Consider the following 16,377-nt stretch of genomic DNA (forward strand, 5'->3'; position numbering starts at 1 on the left):
TTCAATGTGCCTGTATGTGTTTATAGTATTCTCTTTTTTCCTTCCGTTCTTCTATTGATGGACACAGACTGTTTTTGTATCTTGGCTATTTGCTGCAGTGATCATAAGGGTGCATGTGTGTATGTGTGCAGGCTAAGTAACTTCAGTCATGTCTGACTCTTTGCCATCCTGTGGACTATGGCCCGCCAGGCTCCTCTGTCCATGGGATTCTTCAGGCAAGAATACTGGAGTGGGTTGCTGTGCTCTCCTCCAGAGGATCTTCCTGACCCAGGGATCAAGCCCACATTTCTTACATCTCCTGCATTGGCAGGCGGGTTGTTTTCCACTAGTACCACCTGGAAAGCCCATAAAGGTGCATATATCTTTTCAATTAGTATTTTTATTTTCTATGGATAAATACCCAGATGTGAAATCACTGGGTCATATGGTAGTTCTGTTTTTAATTTTTTGAAAAAACTCCATGCTGTTTTCCATAGTGGCTGTCCCAGTTTGCATTCACACCAACAGTGCATGAGGGTTTCCTCTTCTCAATATCCTCACCAGTAATTATTTGTTGGTTATTATCAGAAAGACATTCTGATAGGTGTGAATGATCTCTCATTGTGGTTTTGATTTTCATTTCCCTGATGATTAGTGATGTTGAGCTCTTTTCATGTGTCTGTTGATCATCTGTATGCCTTCCTTGATGAAAAGTATCTACTTGGGCCCTCTTCCCATTTCTTAATCAGATTTCTATTTGTTGTGAGTTGTGTGGATTCTTTGTATATTTTGGATATTAGCCTCTTATCAGATACATGATCTGCAATTATCTTTTCCTGTTCAGTAGGCTGCCTTTTAGTTTTATTGATTGCTTTCTTTGCTGTACAAAAGCTTTTTAGTTTTGATGTATTCCCATTTATTTATTCTTGCTTTTGCTTTTAAAATCCGTAGGAGTCCTGCAATGTGTGGCCTGAAACCCTTTTCGGCCTCTGTGAGTCTAAAGGATGAGATAAAACATTCTCTTTGGGAAAAACAAAAACCAAAACCTACTGTTTCTTAAAAGGGTTAAATTTTAATAAAATTGAAATTTCTGTTTTAAATTGTTTAGAAATTAGAAGGGCCTTGTCATTAGGTCTCCAAGTAGGGTGGTTTCTAAATACAGTGTTTAAAATAATATTATTAGTATAGAAACCTGAAACATGCATCCCAACACAAAAATAGTTTGCTTTCACTGAGCTCATTTGGACTAAGTCTCCGAGTATTTCCTTAACACTAGTTGCAGAATATTGAGCTTGGGAGGAATTTTTATAAAAGGATTATAATTATCATCATGAGTAGCTCCCATTCCATGATATGCCTCCAGTTGGCAAGCAGTAAAAGAGCATCTTGTTCAATACCCTCATGAGCTTGGAAAATTATCTCCATTGTACAGATAAGGAAACCAAGGTCCAGATAATGGATGTAATTGGTCTAAGGACACATACCTCACATACATGCAAGCAGAGCTATCTCACTTGAAAACCATTGTTTGGGGAAACTTGACAAGTATTCAAGTAGCTGTAGAATTTTTTGCAAGCAGCTACTATGTCTAAGGAAATGTCAGACACTAATGGCAACCTTTCATGTGGTATGTTTTTTGCCTGACGCTGGATGCTTAGAAAACTGAAACTAAAGAAAGGATCTTGGTGTTTCTAATTCATTTCTTTTTCTCAGCTCTGTTCCTACTTCCCATTTTACCCCTCTTATAGGAAAGCATTGCTATGGTTTTGCTTTAGAAGTTTCTGATGACTACTTGGCAAATTGCCCCGCCAAACTATTGTCGTATTTTAGAAAAATGCTTTCTGAGATCCCTCACAAACTGGTACTTAAACTGACTGCAACCTGCACCCGTAAGAGAGGAACTTGTCTGTAATGTCACCACAGAATACTGCACAGTCAGAGCCTGATTCACTGTGTCACATGAATATTTTGACTGGATGACAGTAGCCATCTGCACTTGCTGAATTTCTTACTGATTTTGGTTTTCATATTTCATTTTTCATGTAAAGAAGGGCTATTTTATCCTAAGGCAAGTTTGTCAGAGGTTTGGCATGGCTCAAACACGACAGTGTTTCAATTGCTGAAAGTATATAAGTTTTTCATCTTGGGTATGTGTGTCTTTGTATTGAATACAGATTCATTTTAACTTGGGAATGTTTATGATACTCTCTAGACTTGACTTCTGTTAATTTTCCTAAATTAATTAGTAGAGTTCATCATAGGATGATGGGGCCAATCTAGTGATTTCTTTGGGTGCAGTATAGACAGGTGTGTGTGTGTGTGTGTGTATGTGTGTGTGAGAGAGAGAGAGGGAGGGAGTGGGGAGGAGAGGGATACTAAGCATACTTAGGATTTGGAATTTATAAAAATTATTTGTCCCTTAGTTTTCAGATTCACTTAAATTTCTTTCTTATTATAGGAATAATGTATCATTATTTTAATGAATGTAGATGAGCACCCAAAAGAAAAAAAAATGATATCTTAATGTTAGTCATTGTTAAGATTTTGGTTTACTTGGTCTCGATTTTGTATGTGTGTGTATTTGTGTGTGTGTACATTTATACATATATTTGATTTGGCAAAATTGAGCTTATGCTATAAATATTCTGGAGATTACATTTTCAAATCTATTTGTTCATTAAATACTCTTCTATAATTTTTTCATAGTTTTGTTTATTTTGGCCATGCTGGAGGTTTGTTGCCGAGTGGGCTTTTCTCTGTTTATGGTGACTGGGGGCTGCTCTCTAGCGGTGCACAGGCTTCTCATTGTGGTGGCTTCTCTTATCGCAGAGCCTGGGTTTCAGTAGCTGCCGCACACGGGCTCAGCAGTTGTGGCTCCTGGGCTCTAGAGCACAGGCTCAGCTGTGGCACGTCGGCTTAGTTGCTCTGTGGCATGTGGAATCCTACCAGATCAGGGATCAAACTCGTGTCTCCTACACTGGCAGGTAGATTCTTTACCACTGAGCCTCTAGGGAAGCTCTATAATATTTTTAATGTTTGTAAAATTTAGGTTTTTATTATTACTTTCTCCTTGTTCTGTATCTGGAATTTTTTTGGTTGCACCACATGTGGGATCTCAGTTCCCTGATAAAGGGTTGAACCTGCATCCCCTGACATGGAAGTGCAGAGTCGTAACCACTGGACCATCAGGGAAACCTCCTCTTTATTTTGTAACGTGGCAGCAACTGCCAGATAGAAAGAGACTTTTTCAGTTTTGAATTACTCATCAGCCCTCGTCCCCACAGTCGTCAGCGGTGTGTGTTTTCTACGGCTTGCTGCTCTGCTCTGTGACCCAGCCCCCACCGGAGAACACTGTGGAACTGTTGGCTGCTGACGGTTCGTCTCCCTTTCCTGTTTCTCTTGCAGGAGACAGAGCATGTGGTATCCAGCCAGTCGGAGTGTCAAGGGAGACCGGGAACACCAACTCAGGAGAGGGCACACACCCCCACCTCCAGGTGCCAAGAAACTGTGCGAGTTCAACCAAGGTGGGCCCTTTGTTGTCACAAGTTGCAGTGGGCCTGGGGTTCCTTTCCCCGACTGATCGCACCTGTGCTTGCTACCCCCACACAAGAGGCAAGGCTTTCTCACACTCATTGGCATCACTTTGAAGTCAGAGAAGCTCTTTAATGGGGCCTAGAAGGAGAATCATTGAGTCTAAGAGAAATATAAACAACCTACTTTCTCTCCCTTCAGTCAGAAGATAATCAGCCTTAAGGCTCAGAGAAGAGTAGAGACCTTCCTGCCCTGAGAAAGAGAAACGCTGATATCATTTTGTCCTCTTTCATTCCATGCTAGAGATGATTAGCTTTTCTTCTGTGATCGTGGTAATTAGTAATAATAGTGTAGGCATCAAGCCAATTGCTTCTCATATATTCTGTCATTTAGCTCTCATCCCTTCCCTGATGCAACTTAGCATCAGCCTTCCCTAGAAAGTGGATACTCTTAGCCTCATTTTATGGAGAAGGACCCTGAGGCTGAGACATTAAGGCACTTGCCTGATATTGTACAAGTGAAAAAGGCTGAACCAGAATTTGAACCTACAAATGTCTGATTGCAGCATAGCAGGTGTGGCTTCTTTGCTGATCCAGGTGATGTCTCTAAGCCTCGAATTGGCCCTGGGCTGGCCTCTGTGGTCTCCTAGACCTGCAGGAGACAACTCCTGGGTCCAGGGCAAGAACATGGGTGAAGGCTGACTACAGCAAGGTTGACATGGCATTCAGCGGGAGCCTGGCCTTGCAGCTGTCTATGGCAAGTCTCTTCTGGAACTAAACAGAAGAAAGAATTCAACCACTAGTTGTGTCAGCTGTCTTTGTAGGATCTTGTGTACAGTGTAATCATAGCTCCCAGGAGAAAGGGAGGGCTGGGCTTCTGGCATGACCTTTCAACATTTTTTCTAAGGCAGCAGAGTCTAAATAAATCAACAACAGACAAGATTGGCTGTACTATGAAATGTGCTTTTATTTGAAATTAATTTTTATTAGACTATAGTTGATTTACAATATTGTCTTATTTTCTGGTCTACAGAAAAGTGAATTAGTATACCTATTTCTGTTCTTTTTAGATTCTTTTCTCACGTAGGTCATTTCAGAGAATTGTGAAGAGTTCCCTGTGTTCTACAGTAGGTCCTTATTAGTTATCTATTTTATATATAGTGAAATTGTGTTTTTAAATATTCAGCATACTAAATTTAGAATCATAGCACCTCAGATGGTTGATAGAGATCCTAAAATTAAGGTGATCTATTATCTGGTTGGATTCTTGGGTATCTTTTCTCACCTTATTTGCTGGTTGCCATCTCTTGTCTGTTTATTCTTACCTGACCTTGATGAGACTCAGTCCCGTCGTTTCTCTGCTGATCAGAATACTCACCCTCCTGCTGGAAACCTTATTATAGCAAAGCTGTTTTACAGCCAGTTTAGACAGTGACCCTGTCTTAGCCCACTAGACCGGTGACTGCCTCTCTCAGGAATAATAAGGCCAACTCTATTCCTATGCATATTTCAAAACTGTAAAAAAAGATACAACAAAACGCACAACAGACAAAATGAAAACAACAAACAAAATCCACATTCATATTTGTATGGAATGCATGGTTCCCTTTGGGATGAATATTCCACAGAGGCTGATGGGGAAAATGAGGTTAGTAAGTCACCTTCTCAAAGATGCCAGATGTTTGGTAAAATTAAGACCACTTTATATCCCATCTACAGTGGAAAGGGTAAATGGTATTATTGCTGCTATCAGAGGGCAAGTCAGAAATATAATAGGATTCTATGGTGGGAATTATTCACTTATGACTAATAAGAGCTAAGAGTGTTGAATTAGAGAAGTCCTCATGGGGAAACATACAGGCTAGCCCCTCTTATACTTGGAAATGGGGAGTTACAGTTCATTTGGATCCTCAGATCTATGGCACTTTTCTTCAGAAAATAAGAGATGCACATATACACGTAAGTTTGTGTAACGTTTTAGGAGGTTCCTGACCTCTTCTGCATGTCAGAAAAAGGAGCCAGATACTTTGGTCACTGGGCAGCCTTCCTTGTTGAGTCAAGATAGTCTGCCCAACAGAGTGGCCGCTTCTTGCAGAAACAGATCTGGTCTGTCTTCCTCTATACTTCAGCAAATCTCCATGGGACCCCAAATATCTTGTTGTTCTTTTATTCTTTTTCCTTTCTAGCTTCCATGTTCCACTTTGCTTTCTCATCTAGCAGCATTCCAGAATTGTCTATGCATCAGCGTTGACAGTCACAGGATCTGGTGTCAAGTTGCAGATCAGGAGCTGTGAAGCCAGTTATGTCTGGCGTATTAGGTTTAGTATTTGATTGGTATGGTAACTTTAAACTATAGAGTTATTTGTCACAACCATGGTGATGTCACCCAGGATCATTCTAATGGAACTTAAAAAAAATCTCAAAATATTACAGGGATTGTGAAATTTGATGAACTGGTGATATGAGATCTGAGGCTGAAAGCAACTTTGAGTCAGGTAGCTCACTTTCCTGATAACCTTCCTCTTCCGTTTTAAGCCAGCATATGGCCTGGTCCAGGCATATCATGCTCAGTAAGATCTTGATAGAGACATGATACTGTAACAAGATACTTCAGGGCTCAGTCTGGCTCAGAGTGAGGGAATAAGCCAGGCTAAATCTCAGCAGGTGTAAAATGCCATCTTCTTGGGGATGGAGGTTGAGGAGGAGCATGTTCTTTGCATAACAAACGCTTTGAGAAAGAGAAGAAAGATCAGTCTGCAGCAAGGAGTTGTCAGGGGTTCACATGTGATTTAAGTGAGACTCATAAGGGTAGTTAGTGTCCAGAGAATGAATCCATCCTTGTAGAGGTGCAGTTTTGAAGCTGACTGTGTCATGGGGTAGTATTGATCTTCTCACATGTGCCAAAGAGAAAAACTTTTACCTTCAGCTCTGAGATCATGTTGTTCAGCTCTTTCTAGAGCAAGGAGTCTTTATCTAATGTCTATGGATGAGCATCAAGGAGGTCTGTGAGTGTTTTTGCCAAATTTTGATCGTCTTTATGTATATTGGTTTTCTGTTGGTACTGTAACAAATGACCACAAACCTGTGGCTTACAACAACACAAATTTATAATCTTATGGTTCTGTAAGGACAGATGGCCAACATGGATCCCACTAGGATAAAACAAACATTGTCAGCAGGCTTACATTCCTTTCTGGAGACTCTAGGGGAGAACTGATCCATTTCCTTGCCTCTTCCCATTTCCAGAGGCTGCCCACATTGCTTGGCAAGTGGCCTCTTCTTCCATTTTCAAAGCAGGAAACATTGCATCTCTCTGAGCATTCTTCCGTGTTTTCTTCTAATTGTGACTGAGTTCAAGCTCCTCCTCCTCATCTCACAACAGGCCAGTAAATCAAGAGATGTGTTGTTAGGACAAGAAAGAGCGATTTTGTTCAGAAAGCCAGCAGGCTGAGAGGATGGTGGACTTGTATCCCAAAGAACCATCTTACCCAACTAAGATTCCGGCTTCTTGTCTGAAAGGAAGGCAAGCCTACACACGTTTATTTTATCCCAGTGGGACCCATGTTGGCCATCTGTCCTTACAGAACCATAAGACTATAAATTTGTGTTGCTGTAAGTCACAGGTTTGTACCTAGGAGGCATGGTGGTGTGGTTGGTTGTTGCAAACCATTTGGTGCCAGAATTGTTTGTTCTTGCAGCTGTCTATGTAGGTCTGATTACAATGTTCCTATAAACCTACAACAGGACAAAGGTTATTCTCTTTTTTCTCTGTGTGTGAATGGAAAAGTGTTAAACCTTTAAAGGTCAGAACCTTGAGAATGGGCTACCATGTTATATTTCAGGCTGTGGGCAACATTCTTTCACAAAAGGTGCAGAGCAAGCATGGCTGAACACAGGTGACAGAGCACAAGGTTTAGAGCTAAAGGAATAGATCCAGTATGAGAACAGGGTGTTCTCTGTTACAGCTTTGGACAGGAGAGATGTTCTGATTTTAAGGATTCATGTGATTAGATTGGGTCCACTGAGATAACTCACTGTAATCACTCCATGTCAAGTTCCTTAACTTAATGACTTCTACAGAGTCCCTTTTGCCATGTAAGGTAACAAGAGGAGGAGAACAAGGAACAAACATACAGACATCTTGGTGGGCAGCTTTATTCTTCTTACTCCTTAGGTTTATTTTTCCAGGGAAAATCTCTAAAGCAATAATGAAAATCTCATATGCTACCCGTGACCACCCAGAAGGTTTAGACTCACTGTCTTAATCTCTTCCTGCCTCCAAGTTTGCATGTTCTGAATTTCCTCAACAGAGCCAACTTCAGATATTGACTTAGCCCATTCTGTCCTCTTTCTTTGCATCCTTCCTCCTATTTAGCATCTCCCCTCATCTTTCTATTTTATTCCTTAGTAGTATGGTGTCCCACATCAAAGATCTCAAATTTGGTGTCCTGTAAGTGTATCTAATGTGGAGATATAATTGGCTTGTAGACTGTTTTAAAACATTTGTGTTGTTCAGTTGCTAAATCCTGTCCAATTCTTCGTGACCCCACGGACTGCAGCATGCCAGGCTTTCCTGTCCTTCACTATCTCCTGGAGTTTGCTCAAACTCACATCCATTGAGGTGGTGATGCCGTCCAACCATCTCATCTTCTGTTGCCTTCTTCTCCTCCTGCTTTCAATCTTTCTCAGCATCACGGTCTTTTCCAATAAGTCAGCTCTCCGCATCAGCTGGCCAAAGTACTGGATCTTTAGCTTCAGCACCAGTCCTTCCAATGAATATTCAGGGTTGATTTCCTTTAGGATGGACTAGTTTGATCTCCTTGCTCTCCAAGGGATTCTCAAGAGTCTTCTCCAGCACCACAGTTCAAAAGCATCAATCCTTCATGATTCAATGTTTAAATATCAGAGGTTTTATGGATTTTTGACATTCTTTTGAAATATGTAAAAATGGGATAACCCAGGGTGTACATTCTTGCAAGGCAATAATTAGTTGGAACTGAGGAGCAGCTCTTTGTTTTCCCACAATTCCCACTCAGATCTCTCTGTATGCTCTTTGCCTGGCTCTTATAGGCCTTTTGATTTAAATGCCTACTTCAGTCCTTTTCTTCCCAGCAACTGCTCATCCTTAGGACTCTAGCTGCCTGGAGCTAAGCCCTAATAAGGTGATGGCTGATAAATACCTTAATGCTTCCTTCTGAAAGATGATGTGTTTACATTTTAATTTGGATTTTCAGTGCATCTGAGTGGTGGGGCTGCATATTGCCCTACTCTGGCATGGTCCTTAGTATCTGGAGCTGTTTAAAACTCATAGTTACAGAACTGCATTTAGTTAGAGCAAGAATGAAGCTTTAGTAATCATTTAATACAACCCTCTCATCTCCTAGTTTGACACCCAGCAAGGCTGTAATTTGCTTAAGCCCTGGCTTCCCTTGCAATAGAACCAAGACAAGCACCATCAGCCTGTTTAGAGCAGTTAGTTGATGAATATGCATCAGTGTGATTGATTTCTATAGCTAAAGCCAGTGCCAATTCTGTAAATGCTCAGATATGACAAAGGGGAATTTATGGCTGTAGGAGAATACTAATGAAGTTGTGGATTTCTTACCCAGCTAAGTAAATTTACTTTTGAGAGTGATAAACTCACTTGTGTTTAAAATATTGTATTAAAATTTATGACAGTATTAAGCCTTTTAATGTCATTAAAGACCTTGCCTGTATAAACAGGAGCTATTCTATAGCAATGTGTTACTATTAATTAAGTTGGTGGTTACATTTGCGAACTGGAGTTCATTAGACTCTTCATCTGGAAGTCCCCAGTTAGAGGGGGTTGAAGATTGGGGTATTAGCAAGGATAATGGCCTTTGATGGCTTTGACTATTTTTGTAACATTTCAGATAAAAGAAAAAACTTTGTTGCTTTATGGAAGGAGGAAGTTTTGTTGGCAGCAGCTTTTCCTTGGGGGATAAATCCTTTAATCTTTTGTTTTTGAGATAGACAACTTGTGTGTGTTTTAATAGCTACTTGCTTCTTGTTCAAATGTTTTTTTGTAGAAGTAGGCAGAGTCTAAGTGGGCTCTGCTAAAAGGAGAAAGAATGAGTAAGGGAATGAGCACCCAGAGTTTTTTAATAGTAAAGAACATAAAATGTGCCTTTTTAGACTGTACTAGAGCAGAGATCTGTGTATTATCAGCGTGCTCTTCTTGTTAGTGTGTTTTTAGGATTTCTTTTTCGTTTCTTAAAGGGATATGATAGAGATTTTTAAAAAATTAACTTGTCTTGACAGAATTTTGAGAGTCTGGTACATGGTTGGGTAATCATGGATTCTAAAAATAGCTTTCTTTGCTTATACTGCATAGAATGGCAGTCATGCAGTGAGGGTTCTCCTCAGCCCCCATCCTGCCTCCACCCCATGGGTGCAGAAGAACGCAGGTGGAATGGAAATTAAGAAATTCAGGGTCTTAAATACCATATGGTGTCACTTATATATGGAATCTAAAATATGACACAAAGGAAGTTATCTGTGAAGTTATCTGTGAAACAGAAACATACTCACATAGAATACAGACCTGTTGTTGCCAAGGGGAAGGTGAAAGGGGATGGACTGGGAGTTTGGGGTTGTTGTTGTTCATTCACTAAGTCATGTCCAAGACTTTGCAACCTCATGGACTGTAGCACTCCAGGCTCCTCTGTCCTTCGCTATCCCCCAGAGTTTACTCAGGTTTATGTCCACCGAGTCAAGAGATGTTATCTAACCATCTCATATTCTGTTGCCCCCTTTTGCCTTCAGTCTTTCCCAGCATCAGAATCTTTTCCAACGAGTCAGCTCTTTGCATCAGAAGGCCCAATTACTGCAGCTTCAGCTTCAGCATCAGTCGTTCCAATGAATACTCAGGGTTGATTTCCTTTAGGATTGATTGGCTTGACCTCCTTGCAGTCCAAGGGACTCTCAAGAGTCTTCTCTGACATCACAATTTGAAAGCATCAATTCTTGGCTCTCAGCCTTCTTTATGATCAAATTCTCACATCCATCCATACATGACTACTAGAAAAACCATAGCTTTGACTATATGGACCTTTTTTGGCAAAGTGATGTCTCTGCTTTTTAATATGCTGTCTAGGTTTGTCATAGCTTTCCTTCCACAGTTTTGGGTTAACAGATGTAAACTATTATACCCCAGGTTTCCCCAGCAGCTCAGTGGGTAAAGAATCCACGTGCAATTCAGAAGACACAAGAGAGGCAGGTTCATTCCCTGGGCCAGGGAGATCCCCTGGAGGAGGAAATGGCAGCCCACTCCAGTATTTTTGCCTAGAAAATTCCATGGACAGAGGAGTTGCAGAGACTAGACTGAGCACATGGCATGCATACACGAAAACTCTTATATAGGATAGATAACAACAAGGTCCTACTGTATAGCACAGCAAACTGTATTCAACATCTTATGATATGATGGAAAAGAACGCGAAAGGAATGTATATATCTATGTATAACTTAATCAGTTTGCTGTACAAAAGAAATTAACACAACATTGTAAGTCACCTCTACTTCAAGAACATAAACTTAAAAGAAATGTAGGTTTTACCTCTTGTCTATCAGGTGACCACCCTCTCCCCTAATTCAGGTTTCAGTCAGGTGATTTCTAAAGCCCCATCTGCCTCAAGCCTGAAAATTCTCAACACCCTGGATGTTTAAAGGATTAGACATGGAAAGACTTTAGCTTAATAATAAAGCTCTTGCAGCCACAGATAAAGCAATTTATCCTCCCTGCTGTAGAGCACACACAAAAGAATCCCACACCAAATCCTTAGTGTTGATTGAAAAAGAGCCCACACTTGATTATTCTGGAAATGAAACCTTCTTTTCCTTCTTCATTTGTTTTTCTTTTTTGAAGTATTCTGCCCTTGATCACTCAATAAAGTGTTATCACGGTGGCTGGAAAATGATTAGGATAAAGATAAAAGGGAAACTCATTTTTCATTAAAGAAATAATAATAAAGTAAGTGACACATGGTTTTATTCAAAAATACAGTAAATTCCAAGGAAATAAAAATTCCTTATAATTGTATACCGCCCAGATATAACCTCTGTACCACTGTAGTATACGTTTTAATGTTCTTGCCTTTGTTTTAATTTGGGCATGAAAAAGAATGATGTATGTGTGAAAGGGCCTTCCCAATGCAGTAGAGTTTGAATCTGTTAGAGAAGTAATGTTTATTTAAAGCAAACCCAACAGAATAAACTAGACTGGAAAGTATTCTGACTATCCAATCTTTATACAGAAACTAATAGAGTAATGGGTTAATTATCACAAGGCTGCTGAGTTCATTTATGGCTAAGTTGAACAAATTTGATTTTCTATAATGAATACTTTAATGTACGATTTTTTATAAGAAACTTATTTTACAGACTTTAGTCTCTTTATGGCCCTATGTTTGAAATAATATTTCTAGGAGATGGAGCAAAAAACTTTGTCCTTAATGTTTCAACACCTTGGGAAACTTCTTGCCCTAACTTGGAATTGATTTAAGAGAAATTTCAGTAATGATTATAGGTGACAGTGTGCATTTAAACTTAAATCTAGTTTAGAACGTTGACTAGCTGTTTTAAGTATTCAGTGTTCCTGAGGCCATGGGAATGAAGCTGTTCTTCTTACTCTTCATCTTCCCAATGAGGCAATGGCTACTCCAGTGCCTCTGTTTGTATTACCAACAGGATTATTCCTTTGCAGGACTTATGCTAAATATCACACACACACATCATATATAATGACACATAGGGCTCCCACCAACCCCTTCTATTTTTCTTTTATCAATACTAGATAAAAACATTTTTGATAGAGTTTATATATTTATACATATATATATGAAATATATATGAAATTTCTTCATATATATGAAATCTTAGAGACCCATTTTTGTGTAACTTGATTGTCCCACTTAATTCTGTATTTTTCTTTATCATGAAGTATTCTAAAATATTAGCTAGTCTATGGATAGCTATTCTGTGGATATACCATAGCTGGAAATAGCTATTCTATGGATATACCATCATTGATTTAACTAATTCCAAATTATTTGATATTTTGGTAACTTCTAGGATTTTTATCTATAGACATTTCTGTAGTAAAAATCATTGAAAAATATTTCTATGTACATCCATTATAGTTTCCTTGGTTTATGCTGCTGTTGCTGCTAAGTCACTTTAGTCTTGTCCGACTCTGTGTGATCCCATAGCCAGCAGCCCACCTGGCTCCTCTGTCCCTGGAATTAAGGCAAGAACACTGGAGTAGGTTGCTATTTCCTTCTCCAGTGCATGCATGCTAAGTCGCTTCAGTCGTGTCCGACTCTGTGCGACCCTATGGACAGCAGCCCACCAGGCTCCTCCATCCACAGGATTCTCTAGGCAAGAATACTGGAGTGGGTTGCCATTTCCTTCTCCTTCCTTGGCTTATACTTAAGGGTAAAAGTTCTCTAGGTTTAGGATTTGAAATGGTTAACCAAACCAAAATTAGAATGTAAAATTTTCAATTATATGATCATGGAAGAAGATAAGAATATAATAGATAATTGATCCCTCTGAGAGAACTCGGTAGAAAGTCACATTGCTGGATTTCTTTATATGTTTGAATTGTAGAATAGTGGTCCCAAGTGACACACTGAGACAGTTTAGTCCAATCCCCTCTCCACGCTGTGTGTTCTAGATACTTCTGTCTCATCCACTATTGTTTTACCTATGTCTTTCGGCTGCGCTGTGTCTTTGCTCCCGTGCGCTTTCTCCAGACGCGGTGAGTGGGCCCTGCTCTCTCACTGTGGTGCCTGGGCTTCTAGCTGTGCTGGCTTCTCTTGGTGCAGAGCGTGGGCCCCAGGGTGTGCAGGCTTCAGTAGTTGGAGCACAGGCCTTCAGGTGTCCTGCAGCTTGTGGAATCTTCTCAGACCAGGGATCGAACTGGTGTCCCTTGCTCTGCAAGGTGGATTTTTTACCACTAGAGCACCAGGGAAGCCCCTCTCATCATTTTCTAGTTAAGACTGTGCAAAGGCCAAGTGCCCCTGGCCCTCACATTCCCAGAAAACGTTTGGAAGTCCTGCAGGGGTGCGGGGGGTGGTGGGGAATTCTTTGTTGTGTGGGGCTGCCCGATGCCTGTCAAGGCACTGGCTCCAGCTCACAGAATTCAGTGGGGAGCCCAACCTCTGTGTGCATCACAAATAGCCCTCAGTTTCCTAAATGCTCCCTAGAGGGCCTACCACTGCCTACTTAAGAAATGCCAGTCTTCATGATTGGTACTTAAAACCATGTTTTACTGGAGCCTTTACTTACGTGGGCATATGTTCATAATGTAGTTGTACTTGGGGGAAAAGCAATTACACAACAGTAATGTCCCTCTGAAAGTTGAGGCAGAAAACCGAAGAGACTAGGCTGGGGCTTGAGGGGGGTCATGAGAGTGAGCAGAGCTGTCTGTGAAATGGAAGCATCTGCTAGAGCACTCTGCCCCTTGGGCTGAGCACTGACTGCCTGAGAGTGGGTATCTGATCATCCTGTCCTGAGTGAGTGGACATGTGAGATGGTGGAGGCAGGGAGCTTTGTGTCCCACTCATCAGACCAGGGGGTCCTCTCGGCATGATGAATAATCATGCATTATTGGGACCTCTGGACCTGCTGGTGCTCCTATCCCAGACTCAGCCTCCTTCCCTCTCCCAGGCCCAACACTGTGAGCCTGTCTCACTGCTCAATTATTCTCCAGGCATCAGTGTGTTTTCTGGCTATTTCTGGGCTCTATTCCAACCCACTCAGCTGAGGTGCCTGTCCCGCCTTTTATTTGGAGTTTCTCAGAGCATCTCCAGGGACTTAGCTCTTCCTTCTTCTGGACCGTGTCCCCTGGGAGGCCCATCCAGAAACACTGGGTCACTCCTGTACCCCCTGAAGTCCCTAACCTGCATCCTTCAGCCACTGGTCTCTTCCCAGGTGGATGACCTGAACCTTCAGGGCAATGTTTCCCAGTTGGGGTTGCCCTGGTGTGCTTGTTAATTTCATATTCCCAGGGCATGCCTTGGGAAATCCTGACTTAGTGAGTTTGGGGCCAGGAATCTCTTTTTTTATTAACAGTGATTGATTCTAGTCTTCAGAGAAGTACGAGATGGGAGATAGGCTTAGGTCCCAGTTCCCAGAGGGCTTGTTCCTGGGGATCAGTCCTGACACCCATGTTGTCTCTGTGGGAGTTCATTGGCCTGGACACGGAGATACATGGGGTAGGGGGAGTCAGTGTCCAAATAGCTCTCAAATTATAGTTCTGTTTTTCATCAGCCATCTCTTTGAACATCATTTTGAACTCTGTCCTTTGGTTTCTTTCTCTTTGGAGTTGGCTGTGCAATATTTGATCTCAGTCCTTCAGCATGGAAATTTGGTAAAAACCAGTGAGAGAAAGTCTTTAATACAGCCTACACCCCACAGGGAAAGTAACTACTTACTTGCTGGTATTGAAGGTTGTTATTGTTTCTAATAATATTACTGGAATTTCTTGGCATCTTGTCCGTGTCTGTATATGGAGTGATTGTTTGTATATAATGAATATTGTGCTCAGAGGGGTGTCCTCTTGGGATACACCTTTTGTTTTCAGAGGAGTTTCAGGAAACAGCAGCCATCCAGCCCGCAGACAGTCATCCGGGTATACATTAGCGTATCCTGTGTTATTTTCTGATACAAAGGCTCATCCAAGGCAGTGGAATATCTTGAGTTTTAAGATGTGACCCGTGGTAGGCACTGTTTAGTTTTTGGGTACTAATTCTTTATGAAGGAATCTGAAAAGTGTGTTTCATGCTCTGCTTTTACTTTCTGCCCAGATTTTCTAAATGTGTGTTAGAAAGTCACTTGCTCATCTGTAGCAGGTCTCCTCAGCAAAAAATGTGTCTGCTCGTGGGGATAAGAGTCAGCCCCTCCTGCTACAGGTGGAGGAGGGAGGGTGAGTTTTATCCTAATCATTTCACACACTGAGGAATATACCGAAACTGGCAGCAACTCATAGCCCTGGAACTAATCCTTTATTAGCAAACTGGTGAGTGCCTACTATGTACCAAATGCCAAGATTAGCTGTAAACATAAAGCATTAACCAAGCCTCATATAATCCCTGTCCCTTGGAATTTACCATCCTGAGAAAGAGACAATTAAATAATTAGACAGATACACAGTTAGGAACTGAGATGTGGTACATGGCAGATGTGAAAGGTCAGAATACAGTGAGACCGTGAAAGGGAGACCTGATCGGTACCTGGTATCTAGAGGTTGCATGAGTTACTAGGAGAGAAAAGAGTGTTGTGGACACAGGGTCAGCACATATGATGGCCTGAGGCGGAGAGAAGCATGGAGGAGGAGATTGGCATGAGTCAAGTTTGAAGACGTGTACAGATGTCACTCCTTCAGGATGTCACAGGGTGTTTGAAATATTTTGATCTGTAAGTGTGCAGAAAGTTAGCGACAAGGTTGCCATGTGGGCAGTGGTTTGGAGAAGGTGGAGGAGAAGTAGTAAGAGCAGGAAGGTAGCCCAGAAGGCAGATGATGGTGACTTGGCCTGAGGTAGTGGCGGGGGGAGGAGAGAGGTCTGATGTAAAGGTGATTTGGGGTAAGAAACTGAAGGACTTGGGATCGGCTTGGCCTTTGGACTTGAGGGAGAGGATAGCGTGAGATGACTCTCAGGTGTCTTCCACCAGCAATTTGGATAGATGAGGAAGCTTTTTACTGAGATAGGGAACATTTTTGTCTGCTAATTTAATTACAGAAAGTTGATATAAATCTAACATTCTATGCTAAAATACTGCTTCTTCACAAATTATCACATTTCGGGTTTGACATTATCCATCAGCCAAGAAAAACATCTTAATG

The 16,377-nt window shown here is 41.2% G+C and overlaps 1 protein-coding gene across 6 annotated transcripts in view; it reads left to right on the forward strand.

Moving 5' to 3' along the window:
* LOC120860446 (protein FAM13C) overlaps positions 1-16,377 on the forward strand; it is a 135,889-nt gene that overhangs the window by 56,006 nt on the left and 63,506 nt on the right. For all 6 annotated transcript variants that reach the window (XM_040236246.1, XM_040236245.1, XM_040236247.1 and 3 more), the window contains one exon: positions 3,385-3,503. In XM_040236246.1, the coding sequence (XP_040092180.1) occupies positions 3,385-3,503 (119 nt within the window). The remainder of the gene's footprint in view (positions 1-3,384; positions 3,504-16,377) is intronic.

This window comes from Oryx dammah, unplaced genomic scaffold, assembly GCF_014754425.2.
Source record: "Oryx dammah isolate SB20612 unplaced genomic scaffold, SCBI_Odam_1.1 HiC_scaffold_11077, whole genome shotgun sequence".
In the NCBI taxonomy this organism is placed as follows: Eukaryota; Metazoa; Chordata; class Mammalia; order Artiodactyla; family Bovidae; genus Oryx; species Oryx dammah.